This window comes from Capsaspora owczarzaki (assembly GCF_000151315.2).
Source record: "Capsaspora owczarzaki ATCC 30864 unplaced genomic scaffold supercont2.2, whole genome shotgun sequence".
Lineage (NCBI taxonomy): Eukaryota > Filasterea > Ministeriida > Capsasporidae > Capsaspora > Capsaspora owczarzaki.
In genome coordinates, this window is record NW_011887293.1 from 1751658 (window position 1) to 1774431 (window position 22774).

The window sequence follows — 22774 nt, forward strand, 5'->3', positions numbered from 1 at the left end:
TGCTTGGTCGACTGCAATATCAGATATCAGTGCATTTTGTATGGGACAAGTGTATGATGACCCCCTCAAAACCCTCACAGTTAAAGGGGAGGATCAACGCTCAGTCCTCAAGTCAAACCGCCGTCGTTGCTGCTTTCCCCACACTCCGATTTAGCTTTACCAACAAGCAATATTAGCATTGCATTGCATTACACTACATTGCATTGCATTGCATTGAGTGGGGGCGGTCATGGCATCATCATCATTGCCAGCACGACCTGTGCGACTGGACGCCGACACCGACGCCGATGCCGATGCTGATGCTGATGCTGATGCCGCTGTGAACGTAAAGCCGAGCGTGCCAACTGAGCCCGCCAGCTGCGCCGCTGAGCCCAATGATACTCTGGGCAGCAGCGATCAAGCACCCTTGGTACGAGCGGTAACTGACGCTCAACCGGCAGCCCGTTCGTTGCCGGGACTCCAGTCACCTGCATCGCCGTCGTCTGCAGCACAAGCACAAGCACAAGCACAAGCACAAGCACAAGCACAAGCACAAGCACAAGCACAAAGCACAAAGTCCCCCCGCGTCAGAGTGCCCAAGAAGGCTGCGAGTCCAGCAGCCGCGTCGTCCCCGCGCTCAGCAGCTGCGAGCCCATCGCGGCCTCCTCCCACCTTGACATCCAGCTATTCGGGTCGAATCAGACCGCAGGAGATTCAAGATTATGCCGCTGCTGGCCTCGTGTTTTTCCGTCGCCATCCGGACGCCAACGCCTTTTCATTGTTGCTCTGCGAGGAACCGCGTCCTGGAAAGGCAAAGCTGTCGTCCCCGGTAGCAAGCAGGCAACAAAGCTTTGGAGATGATCATCATACCAGTGTGTTGTATGACATACTGTGGGTATATGTGTGTGAGTTCTCACTTGGCGTGATGATGAAATGCATTGCGTCACGTCCAGGCGAAAGCTGCGAACGGCCACAACTTGTTTGTCACATTGATTGGCGGCAAAGTCGAAGCCGAGGACCTCCGGAACCCGCTTTTGACCGCTGTTCGTGAGTTTCAGGAGGAAACAGGCGGGTAAGAGATTGATTTTGCCACAGGGATGTGCTGTTGTTGCATGTTGTGTTTTGTCGTCGTCGCTCAGCTTTGGGGCGCTCCTTCCGCCGTGTGTGTGGGACAGAGCGCTTTGGGAAGACGCGAGTGACACCGCAGCCATTGACCGACTACTTGGCATGTGCAAACATGCCGCCGCAATGTGGCACATGCCTGGTCGCTACGTTGCATACCTGGTCGAAGTTCCTCCCAGCGAAGAAGCAGCATTTGCAACGCTTCCTGCGCGCTTTGCCAACAAATTTGTCGCCGGCAGTCCACGCTCTGCAAACACTCCGGCTCGTCGTATTGACTGGTTTGACTGGGCCCACCTACATGCAGCCTCCGCGTCCCATCATCAGCTGGTCTACCCGGCCGGCAACCTCCCATATTCCGTTCCTGCGACCCCAGCCGCAGTCGAGCTTCATTTTCTTGCCAAGGCTGTATTCACCTCGTTTGCCTTCGATCCGACTCTGAGGTATGCGTTCCGGGATGATCCACGCGTACCCAACAACGAAGTCAATGCCCTTGGAAAGAAATTGGACGCGTTATTTGTGTCGCCGCCTTGAAACGCCACAACCCCTTTGCTCTGCACCCTCCCTTTTGTATAATTACAGTGTTACCCTTCGCCTAGAATGACAATGACCTTCAGGCGGTGTTTTGCTTCTTGACTGGCGCTCAGTCCGCATCTTTACCAACTGAGATTGCCGACCTCATTGTGACAAAGCATTACTGGCAAGGCGCGCAGCACACTGAATGATCGCAGAGTGGTGAAGCTATCCTCGAATGTGCTCTGCAAGTCGCTGCACCTCGGAGTATGGACGGAAATTTGGCACAATTAATTCAAACACTCGAAAGACAATAGCTCACTACAGCACGCGGCAGAAACAAGCAGAAATGGGCACACGCAAGGAAGAAGAACAATGTTGTGTGTGTGTTGATTATGCTGCATTCATGCGCGCGGAAACAGCATGGACGGCATCCACAAAGCACCGAAGCGCCTCGGGAGAATGCTCGGGCATCATCCCGTGGCCGAGGTTGGCAATATAGTTTTGAGTTCCAAACTGCGCAAGCATGCTTGTGACCTGCGCCTCGATTTGCGAGTGGGGCGCAAACAAAACGCAGGGATCGAGGTTGCCTTGGACGGCAACACCGCTGGAAGCAACGCGGGCACGAGCCGATTGCGGGGGCATGGTCCAGTCGAGCCCCACGACGTCGTAGCCGCCGCCAGTTGCTGGCGACGCCAGCTCCTCGAGGGCAAAGTGTGCTCCCTTTGCAAACACGACCATGGGCACCGCCTCGGTCATGCCCAGCTGCTCGACGCAGGCGCGCTTGACTTCAACAGCAATTTGTTTCAAGTATGGCAAGGCGAACTGGGCAAATTCGGTAGGGCTGAGTTCACCGGCCCAAGAGTCAAACACTTGGAGAATCTGAGCGCAGCGAAGAGTGAAATGCTTTGCTAGACCAGCAGTGTCGTACCTGTGCTCCTGCACGCACTTGTCCAACAAGATAGCGAATTGTCCAACAAGATAGCGAATCGTCACGGTGGTGATGCGTCGCAAAAGCTCGTGCGATGCCTCTGGGTACTTGAAGAGCCAAGTTTTCGCCTTGGCGAACGTTTTGCTGCCACCGCCCTCAATCATGTATGACATCAAACGAGTCCAAACGAGCATACGAACGAACAAACGAGTCAAACGGAAATGAGCACACAAACACACAAACAGCCACACGTATTTCAGCTATAGAATAAAATAAGCGCATACCGGGGCGCCGGCAAAGCCAAACAACGGCACAAGTCCATCGAGGGAATGGCGGGTCAGCGTGAGTGCGTCAAACACATAGCCCAGCGCTTCGTCGACGTTGACCTCCGTCTTGACGCGTGCCAGGTCTTCCGGTGTGTTGAGCGGCTCCGGAAAGGACGGACCTTTGCCCTTGATCATGTCCACATGCATGCCAAGCGCCTACAACCGCACGAACGTCAATCTTAGTCGAATCTCACGCCAAGCCTGGTTCCACAAAAAATAATATCATACAACCAACCCGTAACCCCGTTGCATACCTGCGGAACGACAAGAATATCCGAAAAGATGATGGCAGCATCGAGCTCAAACCGCCGGAGTGGCTGCAGAGTGACCTCGCAGGCAAGCTGAGGTGTCCTGCAGACCTTGAAAAAGTCGCTCTCGGCGCGCATTTCGCGAAACTCTGTCAAAATCAACAGCAACGCACACACACAGATTTTTGCAGTGAGAGACACCGATGGGGGGAAGACGAGTGAGATTGAGCCGTCAGTGAGTGGAGAGCGTCGGGCTGGCGGCGGTGGGCTCACCTGGCAAGTAGCGGCCGGCCTGGCGCATGGCCCAGACAGGGACGCGCTCGGTGGGCTGGTGGCGTGCAGCGCGCAGGAGGAGGTCGTTGCGGAGCGCCGGGAAGGGCTGCTGGCGGAGCAACCGGATGGCCTCGTGCGTCGCGGCGGGATCCGACGTGAGTGCGGCAACGCTCGCATGGACGGGCAAGGCAGGCAGGGAAGGTGCAGCAGACATTGATGGGGGTGCGAAAAAAAACAACTTGGTCCGGCGCGAAGGTGGGGTGGGGTGGGGGGGGGGGAAAGAGTGGAGTGTGGAGTCAAAAGGGAGAAAGAATTGGAAAACTGAACTGAACTGCTCAGAAATAAAAAAAGGCAATCGAACAAAATTCAATCCAATTGAAATGGACACTGCAACAAAGACACACAACAACAATCACACAACAACAACAATCACACAACAAGAGTCAAAAAGTACACAAAGCCAAGCGAATCGCCGGCAGCAATGATCGCGCGACCGGCAGAGTTGAACACGCTGAGCGATGTGCAGGGCGCGCGAGCAATAAACTCGGCCACTTGGACCGACTTGACGAGATCAAAGGCCTTGATGGAGCTGTCTTCGGAGGCGGTGATGAGCAACTCCATTGCTGGACGGCCATCGACAGGCTGGATGCGCAGGGTGCGCACTGCAGAGATGCGACGCGAGTGCAGGCGCAGCGCCTTGCCGGCAGCCTTCGAAGCCTTGGCAACAAAGAGCTTGCCAGCCACGTCAACCGAAACGATGGCACCGGTGGTTGGGTGGGCAACCGAGCCCGTCAGCCAGCCAGACGAAGCATGGCCCTTTGCAGACACGCCGCTTGGATTGCGAATCGTCTGAACAAGAGCCTGCGACTTGTCCTTGACGTGCGTCACAACCGCGGTACCGTCTGCCGACGACGACAGCAGCAAGGGCGCATCACCCATAAAGCTAAGAGACGAAATCCAGTTGGCATGACGCTTCTGGATGGTGGCAATGCGGTCGCCCTTGGCATTGTGGAGAAGGATGCTTCCGTTCCAGGAGCCGGAGGCCAACACGTCGTGCGTGCGCGAGAAGGCCACGCAGGAAACGACCGAGCTGTGACCCTCGAGGCGCCGACCAGCCGTCGCCGTCAACTCTTGCACGGCAGCTGTAGCAGAAGCAGCACCAGCACCAGCAGAATGCACCTTGACATGATGCAGTGGTCCATGCTTGCTGTCGGCCGCTGGGGGCTGAAGCGGAGACCCAGGCGTGGTGATAATCTTGCGCTTGGTCGAGGTCAGCTTCCACATTTGCAAACCGCGCGACGAGCTGCTGGAGGCCACCACAAGCGCGTCCGGCGAGTTCAAGAAAGCCACGTCGTTGGTCGAAACACCCTGCTGGACGCTAAACTTGCAGACGGGCACGGGAACGGCCGTCTCGGAAGCAGCGATCGACAGCTGGTGCAGGTACAGCTGGTTGGCATACTTGGCTGAGCTGTCGTTGTTGGCAAAGTTCAACAAGCTGACACCGGCATGCTTGACAAGCTGCGAAAGGTCCCACAGCACCACGGTGCCGTCCGCAGAAGTGGAGGCCGCTCGCGTGCCGTCTTCCTCGTAAAAGCGCACGGCGGTAACCCGGCCATTGTGCGTGGACGAGACACGATCGCGCGCTGCGCGGTCGACATCCTCTGCAGACTTTTGCTGGTTGCCAAACGCGCCTCCAACGCCTGCAATGCTCCACTGCTTGACCGTCATATCGAGCGAAGTCGAGACGAGCTTGCCCGAGTCCGAGAAGGCGACCGCGTCCACGCTCTCTGCGTGACCCACCAGCGCATCGACCTCGTTGCCCAGGAAGGGAGACCAAAGGTAAACGGCACCGTCGTCCGAGCCAGTCGCGACACGAGTTCGACGCATGTCCTTGAGAGACGCTGCCAGACCCTGAGCAGAGCGCGAGCCAGCGGTAGGTGCGGCGTCCTCGGCCGAGTAGTCAATGTAGAAGGCAACCCCCGCAACACGGTGGTTGTGGCCTTGCAGCGTGGTGATTTCGCTGCCGTTGAGCATCCACAACTTGACGGTGCCGTCCGAGCTCGACGACGCCACCACAAGGTTGCCCGTCTTGAGGGACATTTGCGAAACAAGCTTGGCTGCAGCGGCCGAGTTCTTGGGCATGAGGGAGGCAATCAACGCGTCCTTTGCTGCTGCGGGTCCAGTGGGCGCGTCGTCACTAGCATCGCGAGCCGCATCGCCCGCGTCAGAAGAGCCGCGACCAGCCATGCCGCCGCCACGAGAGCCACCCCGTCCACCACGACCCCCGCGAGCGCCGCCACGGCCAGCGCCTGACGCGGAGGAGGCAGATGCAGGAGCTTCGGCGCCGTCCTCAATGATGGTGTCCGATGTAGCCTCTGCGTCGTCAGCAGACTTGGCCTTTTGCTTGGGCATGCGAATGCCAGTCTCGCCGCTGCCGAAAATGGCGCAGCCCGAAACGGCACCGCCGTGGCCGGTCAACGTTGAGAAAAGGTTGAGCGTCGAAGCTTCCCACACCTTCAGGGTAAAGTCGTTCGAGGCGGACACGAGCCAGGTACCGCACGAAGAGAGGGCGAGCGCGTTCACCCAATCCGAGTGACGGCAGTTGGGCGATCCTGCCAGCTCGACCTGCTTGCCAGTCGAGACAGTCCAGTAGGCAATCGTGGTGTCGCGGCTCGCCGAGAACAAGTTCGCGCCGTTGGCAGTGAACGCCAAAGCCGTCACGGGCCCCTTGTGATGACGCATCACATGCGTGGGCAGCAAGCTCGTGTCCACAACATTGCCCTTCTTTCGGTTCTGAGCACTGTATTCTTCGGGAACGGCGACAGGCGTGTAGAGCGCAATCGACATGTCCATCGAGCCGACTGCCAAGCTGGAAGGGCGGTGACGCCAAGTGACTGGGGAGACGACAATGCAAGTCACGCCACCTTCGCGCGCTTGGAGCTCGCCCACCTCGACCACTTTGACCACGCCGCCGGAATTTCGAGCGTCCGTCACGTTGAATGTGTGCAGACGACCCTCTTCGGTGCCGTACGTGAGCATCAGATCGGCGCCGGACATGTACCACACAGCAGCCGACACGCCAGAGACTGGCACTCCGATACGCGTCACGAGCTCAATGCCGGAGGCAGCGTCAAAGATCTTGGCAAAGCACTCGTGGTAGCCGACGAAAATCAGCCGGCCGTCCAGGGAGGGGACGGCGCACCCAACAGCGCCAGTTTCCTCGCCGTTGCCAGGAATGGCAACCTCACGGCGACCGAGGTGCGATGCCCACAGCTTGATCTTGCCGTCCTCCGAAGCGGTAGCCAGCGTATTGCCGCCGAGCTTGGAGAAGGCGAGCGCATTGATGGGTCGCGAATGGCCCGTGAACGTGCCCATGCACAGACCCGTCAGAGTCGAGTACAAGGAAACGTTGCCGTTCAGGGTAGCCGCAGCGAGGTGACGACCCGACGGGGAGTAGACCAACGCGCGCACAGAAGATGGCTTGGGCGCCTCGTCCGGAGAGGATTCAATCATGAGCTGGTCTTGCACAGCGCGGGGCGTGAGCATGGTCTGGACAACAACGCGGTTGAACGAGTCCCAAATCTTGATCGAGCCGTCCCATGTGCCCAAGCCGACAAACTGGCCCTCGGGATGGAAGCACACCGTGTTGACAGGCGAAGACTCGCCGCGGTGCATGGCGAGCTCGGTACCGTCTTGCGCAGACCACACGCGGACAATGCAGTCCCAACCGGCCGAAACAATGAGCTTGCCGGCAGGATCGGCTCGCACCGCGTTGACGCGACGGCCGTGGCGCTTGAGCTCGGCGACCTTGCGCCCAGTGTCGACATCCCACAAAATGATGATGCCGTCTGTGCTCGAGCTGCACAGGCGCTTGGGACCGGCAAAGCAAACATCCGCAATCGGAGTGGCGTGGCCTCGCAGCTCGTGAAGCTCGCGACCGGTGTCAAACTCATACAGGCGAAGCACCGTGTCGCCGCAGCCGACGGCAAGGCGAGAGTCGTCGGGCGAGATGGCGACGCTGGATGCCGGCTTGGCGTAGCCGCCGATCGTCAGACGAGCGCGGTCGTGAACGGCAGGCTTGTTGGACCAGTCGAACGTCAAAATGTCAACGTCATTGGAACGCTCAGGCTGCTGACGGTAGCGAGCAGGCGTCGCGGCCACAAGCGCGGAGACTCCCGCCGACACGAGTCGTTCGGCCGGGGCGATGGCGGCTTGGGCTTGGCGGACGGACGACCCCACCAGAGGAGCAGCCAGCAGGGCAGGATTGACCTTGGCCTGCAACTGGTGGACAAGCATCTGGCGGGCTGCGACGGCTGGCGCCGACCCGTCGGGCTCGTTGAGGGCCTGCTGAGCAGTGATGCCGGGTCGCGATGTCAGGATGTGCGCCTGGCGCGTGACAAACATGCCAAACTGCTGAACCTTGGCCGCCGACAATGCACGCGCCTTGTCCTTGGCAAAGCTCGTGGAAATGCGAGTGTCAATCGTGTAGTCGCCCACGAGGTCGTAGGCCAGACCCATGGCGCACTTGCCTTGAACAAACGCAATGCTGGTGAGCACCGCCTCGAGCCGCTTCCATTGCCGCGCCATGCCCAGATAGTATGGCAAGTCCGCAAACGCGCGTCGGCGGACACCAGCAAAGGAGCCGTTGCCTCGCGGGTCTGCCTCGCTGGCAAAGTAGTCGGCCAGCATGGAAAAGTACAGAGCACACTCGCGCTCATTGCTGAGCCCGTATCGCTGGTAGACTGCTCGAACAAATTCCGCATGGAAGGCATCCAGAGGCTGGTCGGCGGTTTCGTCGCGGGGCCGCAGGTAGGGCTCGACGGCCCGCAAGAACGAGGTCACAACCGCTTGGGGGAGCATGCGGAAGGCAATGGGCGTCGACACCACCGTCCCGTGGGCCAGCGATGCATCGACCGTGTCGCCTGCAGACAGCGACGTCGCGGCGCCAGCGCGGGTGGTAGTAGCAGGCGTTGCCGTGGCGGGTCGCGCAAGCAGCACGTTCGAAAGCAGCGCCGAAAGCTCGTCCTCTGCCAGGCCGCAGCGCGAGCAAGCAATCAGGCACATGGCGGAGCGGACAATGTCACGGCCGTGATCGAGTTCCAAACGAGCAAGCACCTCGTCAAACAGCTGGGCCAGGGTGGGCGACATCTTGTTGAGGCGCTCGCTGACCTTTTCAAAGACGCCAAACACGCGCAGCTCCTCGCATGCGACGGTGAGATAGAGTGGACTGGCCGAGTCCTTCTTCTGGGTGAGCAGCTTGAGCTGGTCGTTGAAGGGGGTCTCGTCCAGCTGCTTGCGGTAGCGGTTGAGCACGCCGCGAATCACATCGGCCTTGTCGACCGGGTTGAGCGGGCCCACAACCAATTGCACGGGCTGCGACACGCGCATGAGAGCGTCGGCCATTTCAGAGTGGCCAGTCTCGGATGTGGCCGCGGACAAGATCAGCGTCACGGACGACGGGAGATTGGCACCAACGGGCAGCCACTCGAGAGTGCGCGCTTGGTGGGTGTCATCGAGCTGGTCCAGACCGTCAATCAAGAGCACGAGGCGGTCGCGCGAAACGATGGCAGCCTGGGCCAGAATGCGAGGAAGGGCCTTCTTGAGCTCGTGGAATGTCTCGGGGATGGGTCCGCCAATGTCTGCAGCTTCGAGCTTGAAGCGGTTGACCAGCTGCGAGCACAGGCGATGCAGCATGCGGCGAGGGTCAGAGGACGCCGGAGAGACGCCGATAAAATGCGCCAGAATCGAATCGCTGGGGTAGACGACAACGTGCTCGCGCACAAAGGACGCCAGCAAGCTCGACTTGCCAGAGCCAACCTTGCCGGAAACGAGAAGAGTGCTTCCGGGAGAGTAATGGACAAAGCGATGGAGCTGCTTGATGAGCTGCTGCCGACCAAAGAAGGCGTCCGAGCGGATTTGGACGAATCGGTTGTGCGCGTCGTCATCGAGTGCGGCCTCGGTCGCGGCATGTGCATCGTTGGAGGTCACGTCGGACGGCACAGTGGCAAACTCGGCCCGAATGGCGCCCCACAGGGTGTCGACCAAAACCTGACCCAGTTGGGCAAGACCGCTGACAGCAGGCTTGCCATCCACAAGGCCGCCCCAAGAGCAAGAGTACCGGTCTTGGACGCACAGCCCAGATTCCTTGACCTTCTTCTTGAGAGCACGAAGTGCCTTGGTGGACGCCTCGTTTGTCTCGACAAAGCGCGAGCCCAGGACTTGGGGCAAATCGTCCAGGAAGCGGTTGTCGCGCATAAAGAAGAAGGCGCGGCCCTTGGCCTTCTCCGGGTTGTTGAGCGCGCCATGCATCATTTCCAACTCGGTCACGGAACGGCCCGTGGGGTAGGACTTGACCCACTTGTAGCGATCCTCGTCGGGCAGGACGTACGCCGGAGGGACAAAGCCGTAGCGATCGCCGAGGAAGCCCAAAAAGAACGGTCGGCATCGGTCCACTTCCGAGAGACACAGGTCCAGCGTGCGATTGGTCAGAGCCTCCTTGCCAGAAATGCCCCAGCGGAGATCCACCTCAAACAAGCTGACGCCGATCAGGGCAGCACGCGCGCGGAGCTCGGGGAAGACAAAGCGCACCAGCAAATCGCGCTCGCCATGCATGTCCAAGAAGGTTGACGAGATGAAGATGCGGGCCACGCGTGGGCGGAGCGCGGGGTTGGCGCGAGGCTTGAGGAATGGGCGGGTGCGAGCAATCTTGCTGATTTGTGCGCGCTTGTTGTCCTCTGCCGTCGCGGCACTGCCATTTCGCTGAGAGCCAAAGACGGCCACTTCAGTCGAGCGGGCAGCAGACGACTTGCCCTTGGACGCTCCCGCAGCGCTGGTCGAGCCCGCATCGGCCGCCTTCGAGCCAAGCTTGTAGGCAATTCCAATGTTCTCGACATGGGTGACTTGCGCAGAGTCGCCTCGCTCGGCAATAAAGCGCAACAACGCGTCCGACCAGCCAGAGATGAGGACATCGTTCGGATGGTTGCCTGCAATCGCAGTTTCGCCGGCATCCGTGACGACTGCGTCTGCTGCCACGACGCCAGAAGCAGAGCCAGCAAGATCGATGGCCACAAAGAGCAGATTGGGATTGACCATTTGCCGGTACTTGAACAAAAAGTCGCCGAGCTCGCGCTCGCACGTATTCGACAAGACGATCAGGTTGTCAACCACCACGCCGTCGCGCAGCAGTCCTGTGAGGTACTCGTAAGGAAGCGCGCAGTCCCCGTTTGGCTCGCTGCCGGTTTGTTGAAGTGTGTAGGCCTGCGACAGGACGCTCGACATGTTGTTCAGGATGGTGGCGTCCTCCAGCGTGGCAAACTGGACACGAATCTCCGAAGAGCCGGCGCTGGCCGGGCCGTACACGGCAAATACAGCGTCCTCGCAGGCATGCTTGCACATCAGACCCATCAACACGGCAATCTCGGCAACCGTGCGGGGCTTGCCGAGGCCCTTGGCGGAGCCGCAAGGCTTGTGCATGTTCGCCGAAGCGTTGCACAACACGATCGTCTTGCCCTTGATGGGAGAAACGTTGTGCGCGGTGGCAATTTTCACGGCCGTATCGAGCGCGTTGCGGTAGTCGGCAACAACCTTCGGGTCGACGACGACAGGCTCCTTGGCAGGCTTGGAAGCAGCAGCACCACCACCACGGCCGCCGCGACCCCCGCGACCGCCGCGTGCGGCACCTCCTCCACGACCACCACGTCCACCGCGACCAGCACCGGCGGCAGCTGGAGGCTTGAGGCATTCGTCAATGGCCTCGTACGCCGAGAAGAACCGGAAGGGGAACTGCTTGCTGTTGATGACCGCAATGGGCTCGGTCAGCTTGCGCAAAATCCAGCGATGGTGACGGTGGGACACGCCAGCCATGATGATGTTGCGCAAGTTGCGAAGCATGGCCATGAACGGCAGCTTGTTGTGATCGATGAGCGTCTGCCACGTCGTGGCATTGTTGCCCTTGAGCGACACTTGCGTTTCCCATGTTTCTGGCACGGGCAGCTTCATGCGCTTGCCGCAGCGAGTCGCGTCGTAGTCGCCAGGGAGCTTGAGCTTGTAGAACTCCTCGAGTGACGAAGGATACTTCTTGCCAATGATGGCCATCACACGATCGACTGGGTGAGAAATGTGCAGCTTGCGCACAAGCTGCTTGATGGTAAACTCCATCTTTTCAAGCTTTTGCTCGTCCTCAGCGTCCTCATCTGTGGCAACGACGGCGTCCTCATATGCGGGAACGACGGCGAACGAGTTGGGAGTTGTTCCAAAGCCCACGCCGGCCCGGCCACCACGGCCGCCGCCGCGACCACCGCGACCAGCACCGCGTCCGCCACGAGCGCCACCGCGAGCCGACGAATCGCCGCCCTTCTCCTTGTCCTTCTTTGACTTGGACTTGTCCTTGTTGTACTTGCCCAGCTGGTACTCGTCAAACTCGGGGAACTTGTCAGCCATGACGCGACGCAGCGCAGTGGGCAGCGAGCCGCGGTTGAGATGCCCGTCGCCAAACATTTGGTAGAGCTGAGCGACCTCCATCCAGTCGGAGGGCAATCGAATGGACTCGTTAAAGTACTTTGCGAGGAAGGGTCGGCACGCTGGGATGCGACCTGCGAGCGCCAGCAAAAAGTTGGCTGTCGAGCGAATGCCGAGCTCCTGGCGCGTGTAGAGCGCGGTCTGAAGGATGAACTCGGGATTGACCTCTGCGACATGCTCGGCCAGCGCCATGACGTTGGCGCGGGTTGCATTGCCAACGGCATAAAAGTCGGGCTCGCGCAAGAGCGATGCGGCGACAGCGTTGAGCAAGGCCTGCTTGGCGGCGACGAGGGAGGTGGGCGAGACGGCGACGGCTGCATACGCATGCTCCTTGATGGACTCTGTCGAAGCGAACGGCAGCACCGGCGGTGGGACGAGCGGCGCGGTGGCACCCGACGATGCCTGGATGGCATACTCGGCGAGCTCGGGATCGTCCCATGCAGAAAAGTCGTACGACGGGATGAATGCGTCAAAGCCAGAGACCTCGATTTCGTCGTCCGCATACATTGTACCGACAATGGTGTCTGGAGCAGCAGCGGCAGCAGCAGCAGCAGCAGCAGCAGTCATATCGCCGTTTGCAATGGCGCTGGTGGGACCCGCAGCGTGCGATCGGCGAAGCCCGCCCAAGGTCGAGGAAGTGGTCTGCAGCGAGCCACCCAAGCGAAGAGCCCCCTGCGAGCCAAGCGCAGACGAAGTGGATGACGAGGTGAAGCTCGACGAGGTGGAAGTTGAGCCGGTCAGGGTGCGGGATGACAGCCCAATCGAGGTGGATGACGAAACATTGCGTGACGAAGCCAAAGCGGACGACGTCAATGCAGATGCAGATGCAGATGCAGACGACGACGACGACGACAGAGCAGACGCAGACGACGACGACGACAGGGCAGAGGACGACAGAGCAGAGGACGTGGTCGTGCGACCAAGGACGGACCCGCTGGTTGAGCCATAGAGGCGTGAGGAGGATGCCGAGGAGGATGAAGAGATCGATCCGCCAGTGCGCAGACCGCTGCTCAAGGACGAGGACAGGGATGACGACCCGGCAGTGGCGGCGGATGAGGACGCGCCATAGCGAGACGCTGACGTCGACGAGGATGAGGACGAGGTCGAGGACGAGAGGAGCGACGACGAAGCGCGGGTGGTGCTGGACGCCAGCGACGACGACGACCCAAAGCCAGACCCAAGGCCAGACCCAGCGCCGGATGTGAGAGTGGACGACGACGAGGTCAGCGCGGAGGAAGACGAGCCAAGAAGCGGGCTCGACGATCGCAGGGTGGATGACAATCCGCTTCGTGCAGCGGTGGTTCCGGTGCCTGTCGCTGTGCCTGTCGCTGTGGATCGCTGCTGCGGCTGTTGTGAGTGCTGTTGCTGATGATGACTCATTTTGTATGTGAAAGAAGAAGAAGAAAAAAAAAAAAAAACGCAGCAGCAAAAAAAAATCACAATGAAAAAATGTTAAAAAAAAAAACAAAAACTGATGAATCAAAAGAAATTCCCTTAAAAATAAATAGTAATCAAAACAAAAACAAAAATACAAAAAAAAAAAAATGATGAAATTTTCAATTCATTTTCAGTGTTTTTGCAATGTAATGGAAAAAAAAAAAAAGAAGAGGAAATTCAAGAATTGTACAACCATGCCTCAACAACAACAACAACAACAGCAACAGCAATAGAAACAGCAACAACAACAATCACAAAGAAGAAGAAGAAGAAAACTCCCCTCCCCCCAACGAGAATTGAAACCAAATAATTATTACGGCCGATGCTCGAGCTCGGCAGAACGCACACTCAGCCGGTTTTGATCAAGATCGACGTGCTTGACTAGCTCGCCGAGATACTCTTGAACAAAGAACTTGGTGCGCGTCTTTTCAAACAGCTGGCGCATGGCGGCGCCCGCAGAACCGATGGAAAGGGTGTTGACGTTGGCCGTCTTGCTGGCAACGAGCGACCGCTTGACCGTGTCACGCAGGATCTTGGCGTCGTCCTGCTCAGAGCCAAAGGCATCCAGCTCTTTGGCCTCGTCGAGCTCAAACTTAAAGTTGGCATCGAGATACCCGACCTCGGCCATGCGCTTGACGTTGCGCAGAGTGCGGCCAATGAGCCGCCGCTTGTCAAAGTTGATCAGGCCGTTGAACTTGCTTGGATTGCCTTCGTGAATAAAGACGAGATCCTTCATGAGCAAGGGGAAGAAGGGAACCAATGGCGTGCCTTCCGGCACCTGGAGCAGCATGCTTCGATACGCCCCCATGTTGCGCGTCGGATTCATCAGTGCCTCAAACCCTTGCATGGCGGCAACGGTGCGCTTGCTCAGCTTGCTGTGTGTGTTGTGCAGACGGGTCACGGCGGAGTTGGCAAAGCCAGACACAAGGGCAAACAGCGAGTTGAAGTTGTTCCACTCCTTGAAGCACTTGGCCATCAGCACGAGGAAGCGAATCACCATGGCTCGCTTTCGGAGATCGCGCGTCGACACAATCTGCGTCACCACCCAGAAGTTGATCAGATTAAACCGCTCGATGAACTTGTGGAGATTCTCGCACTTGTTGTTGTCCAGCTTGAAGAGATAGTCGACATACTCGGAGGGCGAAATGGACCGGAACAGCTCGGAGTCTTCCAGCGTAATTTGGCGAGCCAGCTCGATCGGGTCCATGGCCAATATCAGGCTCTCGCCTTCAACAGCAATCGGCTCGGGCGGGAGCAGCCGCTCGGCCAAGTTGGCATTGTTGCGCAGATAGTAGCGAGAGTGAATGCTGAGGGTTTGTGCCAAGTGGTCGGCAGCAGGACTCAGCCTGCTGACGCGACCGGGCGCAGACCCGAGCGCTGCCACGGCCATCACAAGCACGTACTCTGTGCGGTCGGACGCGCTCTTGAGCTGGATGCTGAACGACTCGAGCAGTTCGCTCACCACCTCGGCGGCTGTCGTGTGGGGATAGACGGCCACGTAGCGGAAGGTTTGGTCGCCACGGTAGACACGAATAACCTCAAAATCACTGTCTTCGTCGAGCAGACGATGGCGCTGGGTGCGAACAGTCTTGGCAGCCGGCACTCCGTTAGTCTCTTTCGCGGCACCAGCGGGCGAGGCGGTCGCCGTCGATGGCGCCGCCGGACTCGCGGCAGCGCTGCCCGCACGTTCCTCGCTAGAGTTGCCGCGTCCAAAGAATCGTTTGAAGCGCGCACTTTGGAGGCCGGAAGGAGGCGTGTGCGGCTGTGCGTTGGCTGATTTGGGGACGATAATGGAGCTGGCAGCGCTGGAGGCGCGCCGACGCGGATCGGGGCCAAGAGCAAACCCAAGCGGTGCGAGATTGGCGTGCACGGCATGAAGCCCCAGGCTGGGCTCTCGTGTCAAAGGTGCCGTTCCTGAGGTCGGCGGCGCCCCGGACTCTGCCGGACGGAGCGCCAGCACAGCAGTCGCAAGCTCTCGTACCTCGGCGAGTTTGGGCTCGAGGGCCGTGAGCAGCTTTTGCGCCTGCGCCAGGAGATCCCACATGCTCGGCCGACAAAAGTCTTTGGGATAATCGGCCATCCAATCCAGCAAAATGTCGCCAATAACGTGAGCCGGGGAGCGAAGCTGCTCGGGCGAGGTGATGGGCGCTGCAGCGCCTTTGGGAGCCTTGGGAACGAACGCGGCGCCGGGCAGGCGCAAACGGTCAATCATGGCGCCAAGCAAGTTTTCAGAAGAGGTAAATGTGCGATGGGACAGCAAAAAGTCTTGGTGGTAGAACTCGTCCAGGGCTTGCAGGTCGGCAAGATACAGGCGCTCAATCAGCTTTTCGAGGGTGGCTTGCGTCACGAGCACCGAGACGTTGCGCTGTGAAGGCAACCCAAATTGCAACGGCGCAGTTCTCGTACGCTTGTCGAGAATCATGACAACCTCGCCAGCGTCGTCGACAATCTTTTCCGTGGTGCTCTCCACGAGACGAGAGATGCGTTCGTAGTGCTGCAATGGCACGTTCAAGAGCTCGACATCTGGGCCACGGGTGAGCACGATGGCGTCCAGGCGGACTCGTCCGTCGACCACAAGAGGCTTTTGGCCAAACCCTTCGCCCTCCAGTGTCGTAACCACGATTTCGCCGTCAATAATGACATCGAGAGCCCCTTGATGCACAAAGTACCACTGGGCAATGTCAAGGCCAAGCAACAACAACAATCACAACAACAATCACAGAAAAAAAAAAAGTCAGCGCGCAGGAAACACAAAAGAATGCAACCCAAAAGAGCGACGCATAAAAAAAAAATCATCCCCCCCCCTACCTGAGTTTCGCACAGCTCATCCATCACATCCACGATTGAATCGCTCTCTTCAAAGCGAACAAACTTTGCGATCGCGCAGAGTTCGCGTCGTGGCGTGTCGCCGTTCAGCTCTGCAAAGGCTGGGAAATCCTGCAGTAATCTGCACAGCTCGGTGACTTGCTCGGGGGTGCGCGATGCTGGCGGGATGTCGAGAAGTGCCAAGCGACGCTCGCGGGCCTCGAGGGGAGAAAGATCTTCGCTCTCGACCACTTCCTCGCTCGTGGCCAACAAGTCTTCTACTGAGGTGCTAGCAAAGTCCGCTCCTGCGCTGGACGTAAACTCCATCGTCGTGTCAAAGTCCATGCTCGAGCGGACGGCGTCGGCGAAATCCATGCCCGAGCTAAAGTCCAAGCCCATTCCTCCCAGGCCCAGATTGCCCAGGCGCGAAGGAGCAATGAGATCATCGTCGTCATCATCAACGCCGGCATTGCCGCCGACGAGATCGTTGCTCGAATTGGACGTTTGGCTGTCCTCGGGAATGCCACCGAACGAGAGATGAAACTCTTCTTCTTCCTCTTCCTCGTCCGACAGGCTGCTAACAGACGAGGCTTGAGAGATTCCGTCCTCACCGGGCACGGTCAGAAACCCGTTACTGCTAATCCCGCCTTGCTTACGCGATGTTTCATCGCGAAGAAGCGCCATCAGGCCGCCACGCTTGTCATTCGTGAGCGAGCGGTTGGTGGTCCGCCTTTGCATTTTTGCGCGAGCCGCAACGGCTTGCATTTTGGTCTTGGAAGGAACAATCTTATGTTGTTGCGCAGCGTCCGACGACGACGACGACGACGACGACGACGCTTGTGCTTGAGGGGCGTCACCAGCCGCCCTGCCATTGTCGGCGAGCTGGGCAGCGAGAGCGGCGTTCGCCGCGATGGCCTCTGCAATGGCGTCTGGGTTGCTGACGGAGCGACCGAGCTGTTTGCGGCGGGCGGCATCGACCCGGGGAACGCGAGTGTGCACCTCGGGCACCAAAAGATTGTCGCCAAATTGAATGTTGACGGGCGAGAGAGGCGCTGGTGATTTCGGCGGGTTGCAGCCCATGGATGCAGCTAGCGCCAATAGCTCGTTGTGGCGGATTGGAGAGTCGGGGCTCGCAGTGCCGGAAAATCGAGCTGCAAAAGCTGCGGCTGCGGTCGTCTTTGGCGGCTTTCCTTCCAACAATTCGGTGGATCCCAGTGGCGAGACGGTGGCAGATACTGACGACGGATGATGGCCCAAAGCTTTGGCCTCCACCCCAAAAAGCGTCGAGTGGCGGTTGTCTTCCTCCATGCCCTGCGAGGCCGAGCGCCGAATCGGCTGCCGTGCAGGGATGTTGGTGTCGGAATTATGTGACTGGATGCGCTCTGACGAGCCCAATGGTGAGTGTGCTGGCGACGCCGACGCGGAATACGAGTATCGCAAGGAGGAAGCGTCGCCTGGTGTCAAAACCTCTGGAGCGACCTCGATTGGCGCCGACAGCTTGCGAGCATCCCGGCGACGCTGTGCAGGAGATGCCTCCAGCTCGACAATCAATGTCGGCGTCTGCACTTTCGGGGTCAAGGTGAATGGCACGGTACCAGCGGGCGGCGGCGGTGGATGCTGCTGAGCGGCAGCCGTTCTTGGCTGAGACGCACGACGGTTGGTCATCTCGTCTTCATCAAAGCTGTCTCGGTAGCTGTTGCTGGCCGCGACGACGACCGGAGCAGGCGCAGGAGCAGGCGCAGGAGCAGGAGCAGGAGCAGGAGCGGCTGTGGGTGTCGCTAGTACTGCTGCGACTGGCTCGCCACCCGAGCTGCCGTCGTTGTCATCGTCGTCGTCGTCGTCGTTGTCGTGCTCATCCTCTGCGTCGTCGAGCAGCAGCACAATGGCCTGCTTGCCGCTCGGCCGTCCGCTGGGGTTGATGTTCAGCATTCTTCGGCGCGTGGCTGGCGACATTGCTGCCAAATCGGCGGAACTGGGCGCAGTCAGCACCGTGTTTGTTAATGAAGTACTGCTACCACTCGTCGCAGCACCACCACCAGCAGTAGCAGCAGCAGCAGCGGCAGCAGTCGTGGTCGTAGCAGCGGCAGTCGTCACCGTCGCAGTTGCAGGAGTCGTGGCGAATCCACCGCTGGTAGTATCACTGTGATTGCTCATCTCGCCATTGCCGTTCGACGCCGCCGCAGACGCAGCACCAGTGGCAGGGGTTGTGTTGGTTGCTGGCTTGGTAGGTTTGTGATGGTGGCGCCCGCCGTGCCTTCGCGTCAGGGGCGAGCTTTCCTCGTCGTTGGCCGACATAGTTTAAAAAAATTAAAAAAAAAAAAAACAGAAAGAAAGAATCGAAGGGAAAGGACTGATTTATGATTTATGCTCGGCAGTGAGTAACGAAAGAGAGTGGAGAATAGAGAGCAAGAGTATTAGAGAGATGCGAGAAAAGCGATGTGCGAATGGGAGAGCGATCAGAGAATGAGTGAGGGGAACAATGATGGGAGAGAGACTGAGCCAGAAAACCAAGCGGATGAATCACTCCAAAACTAGAAAAACCGCTTTCAACAACAATGTGGGAAGAACGACTCGACCTCGGCTCGACGGTCGGAAGCGTCGCACAGAAAGAAAAAAGAATGGAAGTAGAAGAGAATGAATGATAATTGGAGAGAAAGAGAGGGAGAGAGAGCAAGAGAGAGGGAGAAAGAACAATAAAACAAGGAGTGTTTGATTTTTCGTGCAAGGCAGACCAAAACACTCCTTTGACACGAGAACCGAGAGCGAGTAAGAGAGTGTGTGAGACAGAGGGGATGGGTGTAATTGAACGGACTATTCGAATTGAGATGTGGGTTGCATGAAGAGCAGTCCAGCAAGAAACGAGAAGCTAACGACTGGGAAAAGGCACGAAATGGGAGATTTGCTGCATTTGATCTTTGAATGCGAAAAAACACACAGAACAAGGCGGGTGAGGGTGTGCTGTTTTCTCAGACGAAGGCAAAAACGCGCAACGAGCACCAAACAAGTCGCTGCTGAATAATCATGGGCAACAGGAAGTGCCTTTTCTGTGGAAACCGGCTCGATTTGGTTACCAAGCAGCGAACGAAGGAAATCGGACGCTCGGCCCCACTTCTCAAACCAACGCCACCGTCGTTGTGAGGAAGTCTCATCCAAAGACGGGTTGACAAGCTGCAATGGTCTCCTACCGCCGCCGTGCATTTTGGTTTTGTTCTGAGTGTTCTGGTTCGAATCAAATTCAAGTTGAAACACCATCCCTTCAAATCGTCCAGATCCTCAACACCCAAAACCACCCCGGTCGGTGCTTAACAGAAAGGAGAAACCATTAAACTAACTCAGATCTGGCAGTCTAGTTTCTTCAATAACTCAATCAATCACTCAGAAGCCAAAATGGAGATGATGCAGCAAATGATGATGGGCGGCCGCCACAACCAGGACATGGCAGGCGAGCGCAACGCAGCCGACACCGCCGAGACAGTGTACATTTCATCGCTCGCCCTGCTCAAGATGCTCAAGCACGGCCGTGCAGGTAAAGCAAGCCCCCCGCGAAAGTGCAATCGTCAACGGCTTGGACGGGCGAGAAGTGGGGTGGATTACGCGCGAAAGGCAGCCAGAGCATCGCTTTTGCTCGGCTCGGCCCTTTGGGGAAGTGGGTTGCGTTTTGCTTGGCGTGCATTCCTCTGTGAATCTACTGTCTTGCTGTACATCTCGAGTTGTGCCCAGAGCTGCAGCTACGAGAACAAGAGCTCAACACTCACAAAAAAAAAAAAAAAAAAAAATTTCGAGATCGAGAAAAAAAAAAAAGAAACATTTTGGTGACGCTCCATTGCGTTCTCGAGTTTGGTTTTGGACGACAGCCACGGACGAGCGATGATGTTGATGGGGTGATGACTGTGGCGTGCTTGATGCTCTGATGAATGACGAGTCGGCTTTGCACGCTTGGATGCAGAGAGGGCATGAAACGCACACTGATGTTTCTGGAAAACGATTTTGTCTCTCTGTGCCTCTCACTCACAGGCGTCCCAATGGAGGTCATGGGCCTGCTGCTCGGAACGTTCGTCGACGATTACACCATCTCGGTTATTGACGTGTTTGCCATGCCTCAGAGCGGCACGGGCGTCTCCGTCGAGGCCATCGACCACCCGTACCAAACGGCCATGATTGCACAGCTCAAGCAGACCGGTCGCATGCAGGACGTGGTTGGGTGGTACCACTCCCACCCGGGCTTTGGCTGCTGGCTGTCGGGCGTCGACGTTGAAACGCAGCAGTCGTTCGAGAAGACGCACCGCCGATGCGTCGCCGTCGTCATCGATCCCATCCAATCCGTGAAGGGCAAGGTCGTGATTGACGCCTTCCGCACCATCGATCAACAGCTCGTCATTCTCGGTCAGGAGCCGCGCCAGACGACCTCCAACCTCGGCCATCTGCACAAGCCGTCCATCCAGGCCCTCATCCACGGCCTCAACCGCAACTACTACTCGCTGCCAATCAACTACCGCAAGAATGAGCTTGAGCAGAAAATGCTGCTCAACCTGCACAAGAAGTCGTGGTCGGATGGTGAGTTTCGTTTGTCGATGCAGGTTTTTTTTTTCTTGGACGCAGCGTTGACTTTGCACTGACTTGACGAATTCGCTTCATTTCTGTCAGCGTTGACCATCAAGGACTACCACCAACACGACAAGACAAACTCGGAGAAGGTCGAGGCTATGCAAGATCTGGCCAAGCAATACCACAAGGTCTGTTATTTCGAGGTTGTTGTTCAACAGTCGACTTTTCGACTTTGCTCATTTGTTTCCCTTTTGTTTTCAACTCTGCCACGCATCCTACAGCTCGTCGAAGAAGAGGACAAGCTGACGCAAGAGCAACTCGCCGTCAAGCATGTGGGCAAGCAAGACCCCAAGCGACACTTGCAAGAGGAGGTGGACACGCTCATGACAGACAACCTTGTGCAATGCATCGCCGCAATGCTCGGGTCGCGATGCTTCTCCGAGCGGGGTGAACATGGGCATTCGCATGACGGACATTCACACGAGGCGATGGACACCCGAACAGACGGTGCCAGTGATCACATTGTTGTTTAAAACAAACTAGTAAAGCAGATTCCACTGATAACTTTTCCCAGGCTCGTAGCAGTCACACTCGATCACAGTCACACTTCCACTCTCACCCACACACACACTCGCTTTCTGCAAGGTGAAACAAAAAAAATCAAAAGCCGTCGAAAAAAAAAAAAGTCCAACGCTTGTGATTTGCCACAGAACAAGCACACACGAAAACAAATCCGCTTGGTTGCAAAGCAAGCAAGCCACACTCGCTGGGATCAGCTCATGAAGGGGGACCAAGAACCAGGAGGGCAGGGGGGGGGGCTTTTTAACAGGACGCGAAAATCAAAAACCAGGAGGGGACGGTCTGGTTTTTACTCTTGCTTCTTGTCGCCAGCGTGCAGAACGTTGTGCTTCTTGGCGAAGCGCATGTTACGGAGGAACTTGGGGTCGACACCGCGGAGCGAAGGGTACTTGTTCGACTTTGGCTTCTTGATGCCGTTGCGGTGGGCCTTGACGCCTGGTTGGAGGGGAAGTGGGCATGGTTGGTGAGAACAATGATTCAGAGGTATTCACTAGGATGGATGTGGCCGTCGTTGGGGTGTGTGGAACGAGGGAACGAGGGAACGAGAGAAAACAACCCAAAGACCTTTCTTTCCCGTCCCGCGATGACAGCAGAGCAGCCAGTGACCACAATGGGGCGTCTTTGTGGAATTGCTGTGGAATTGCTGTTGATGCTGCCTGCCGTGTTAGCGAGACTCCAAGCCAAGCAGTGGACACGGTGCTGCTCGCTTTTTTTTTTTTTTTTTTTTTTTGCCCTTTCCTCCGTTGTTGATGCCTGGGCCCCCATGCCCGCCCCATGCAGCCAATCCGTGACCAGAATTCGATAAACTACGCAACGGCAACGGCAAACAACTTACTCTGGTTGTGGTTGGTGTGGTTCTTGGACTTGGACATCTCGAAGCTGGTTTTTCATTTATTTTGTCGCGCAACCGAATAGCGACAGCGAGAGGCAGTTGGCACCGATGGCGGCAGGATTGCGGTGAGCAACGAAAGAGACAGACGTCCGTCGTAGCATGGGACGGTCGTGCAAAGGAGAACAACGAGCAGCACGGAGCAACGAAGGTGAGCAAAAAAAAAAAAAAAACCGATCAAAGGTCAAACGTTCCGCCCGCCGTCCGCTTCCTCCTCCTCCTTTACACCCCGAAATCGCCCCCTTCTTGCATTGCAACCCCCGCCCTTCATGGCCTCAAACAATCGATAGCATGAATCTTCATCGGATTGGCATGTCAGATGGTGGCAAAGACTCGACATACACGAAGGGAAGAGAGAGAGAGCTGGAGCGCGTCCCGATTGAGATTTTTGGCTGAACGGTCGATTTTCGAAAATCGATGTTGGATTCTTCCCCCCCCCCTTCTTTCTTTCTGTCCATTCCCCTCGGGTTGTTTAGCGTCATGAGAATTTCTCGAGTCCTCTTGAGGCATGATTTTTGGCGGGGGAATAATTCTTGGTTGAATCTCACCAATTTTGCATCAGCCAAACAACAACACCTTGCGTTCCTCGCCCTTTGCATTTTCGCACAACCCC

The 22774-nt window shown here is 57.7% G+C and overlaps 6 protein-coding genes across 6 annotated transcripts; 2 read left to right on the forward strand and 4 right to left on the reverse strand.

Annotated features, from left to right (window-relative positions):
- Nucleotides 1–229: 229 nt before the first annotated feature.
- On the forward strand, nucleotides 230–1823 carry CAOG_01729 (hypothetical protein; the record flags this gene model as incomplete). The annotated part of the gene is made up of 4 exons (XM_004364540.1): nucleotides 230–808; nucleotides 933–1051; nucleotides 1155–1566; nucleotides 1698–1823. 4 exons carry the CDS (start codon nucleotides 230–232, stop codon nucleotides 1821–1823), a joined length of 1236 nt encoding a protein of 411 aa, XP_004364597.1.
- Nucleotides 1824–2004: 181 nt separating this feature from the next.
- CAOG_01730 (uroporphyrinogen decarboxylase) lies at nucleotides 2005–3603 on the reverse strand (the record flags this gene model as incomplete). Its single annotated transcript, XM_004364541.2, has 5 exons — nucleotides 2005–2493; nucleotides 2543–2686; nucleotides 2827–3024; nucleotides 3123–3265; nucleotides 3390–3603. 5 exons carry the CDS (start codon nucleotides 3601–3603, stop codon nucleotides 2005–2007), a joined length of 1188 nt encoding a protein of 395 aa, XP_004364598.2.
- Nucleotides 3604–3739: 136 nt separating this feature from the next.
- CAOG_01731 (hypothetical protein) lies at nucleotides 3740–13358 on the reverse strand. Its single transcript, XM_004364542.2, has one exon. The coding sequence runs from the start codon at nucleotides 13284–13286 to the stop codon at nucleotides 3819–3821; it is 9468 nt and encodes a 3155-aa protein (XP_004364599.1). The 5' UTR covers nucleotides 13287–13358; the 3' UTR covers nucleotides 3740–3818.
- A 113-nt stretch (nucleotides 13359–13471) lies between these two features.
- Nucleotides 13472–18487, reverse strand: CAOG_01732 (rap guanine nucleotide exchange factor 4). The gene is made up of 2 exons (XM_004364543.2): nucleotides 16152–18487; nucleotides 13472–16014 (listed from the first exon to the last, which is right to left on the reverse strand). Exons 1-2 carry the CDS (start codon nucleotides 18441–18443, stop codon nucleotides 13657–13659), a joined length of 4650 nt encoding a protein of 1549 aa, XP_004364600.1. The 5' UTR covers nucleotides 18444–18487; the 3' UTR covers nucleotides 13472–13656.
- A 1007-nt stretch (nucleotides 18488–19494) lies between these two features.
- CAOG_01733 (proteasome 26S subunit) lies at nucleotides 19495–21257 on the forward strand. Its single transcript, XM_004364544.2, has 4 exons — nucleotides 19495–19674; nucleotides 20163–20702; nucleotides 20793–20881; nucleotides 20975–21257. The coding sequence occupies exons 1-4, from the start codon at nucleotides 19536–19538 to the stop codon at nucleotides 21224–21226; spliced, it is 1020 nt and encodes a 339-aa protein (XP_004364601.1). The 5' UTR covers nucleotides 19495–19535; the 3' UTR covers nucleotides 21227–21257.
- Nucleotides 21258–21372: 115 nt separating this feature from the next.
- CAOG_01734 (ribosomal protein L29e) lies at nucleotides 21373–22519 on the reverse strand. Its single transcript, XM_004364545.2, has 3 exons — nucleotides 22504–22519; nucleotides 22108–22151; nucleotides 21373–21707 (listed from the first exon to the last, which is right to left on the reverse strand). Exons 2-3 carry the CDS (start codon nucleotides 22142–22144, stop codon nucleotides 21562–21564), a joined length of 183 nt encoding a protein of 60 aa, XP_004364602.1. The 5' UTR covers nucleotides 22145–22151; nucleotides 22504–22519; the 3' UTR covers nucleotides 21373–21561.
- Nucleotides 22520–22774: the final 255 nt, after the last annotated feature.

What these genes read in the sequence shown, in the direction of transcription:
- CAOG_01732 (XM_004364543.2), bottom strand. Translation starts at nt 18,443, where the DNA reads ATGTCGGCCAACGACGAGGAAAGCTCGCCCCTGACGCGAAGGCACGGC. An exon ending in ATGAGCTGTGCGAAACTCAG is followed by an intron (nt 16,015 to 16,151) that starts GTAGGGGGGGGG and finishes GACATTGCCCAG; the next exon opens with TGGTACTTTGTGCATCAAGG.
- CAOG_01733 (XM_004364544.2), top strand. Translation starts at nt 19,536, where the DNA reads ATGGAGATGATGCAGCAAATGATGATGGGCGGCCGCCACAACCAGGAC. An exon ending in GCTCAAGCACGGCCGTGCAG is followed by an intron (nt 19,675 to 20,162) that starts GTAAAGCAAGCC and finishes TCTCACTCACAG; the next exon opens with GCGTCCCAATGGAGGTCATG. An exon ending in CAAGAAGTCGTGGTCGGATG is followed by an intron (nt 20,703 to 20,792) that starts GTGAGTTTCGTT and finishes CATTTCTGTCAG; the next exon opens with CGTTGACCATCAAGGACTAC.
- CAOG_01731 (XM_004364542.2), bottom strand. Translation starts at nt 13,286, where the DNA reads ATGAGTCATCATCAGCAACAGCACTCACAACAGCCGCAGCAGCGATCC.
- CAOG_01734 (XM_004364545.2), bottom strand. Translation starts at nt 22,144, where the DNA reads ATGTCCAAGTCCAAGAACCACACCAACCACAACCAGA. An exon ending in CCACACCAACCACAACCAGA is followed by an intron (nt 21,708 to 22,107) that starts GTAAGTTGTTTG and finishes CCCTCCAACCAG; the next exon opens with GCGTCAAGGCCCACCGCAAC.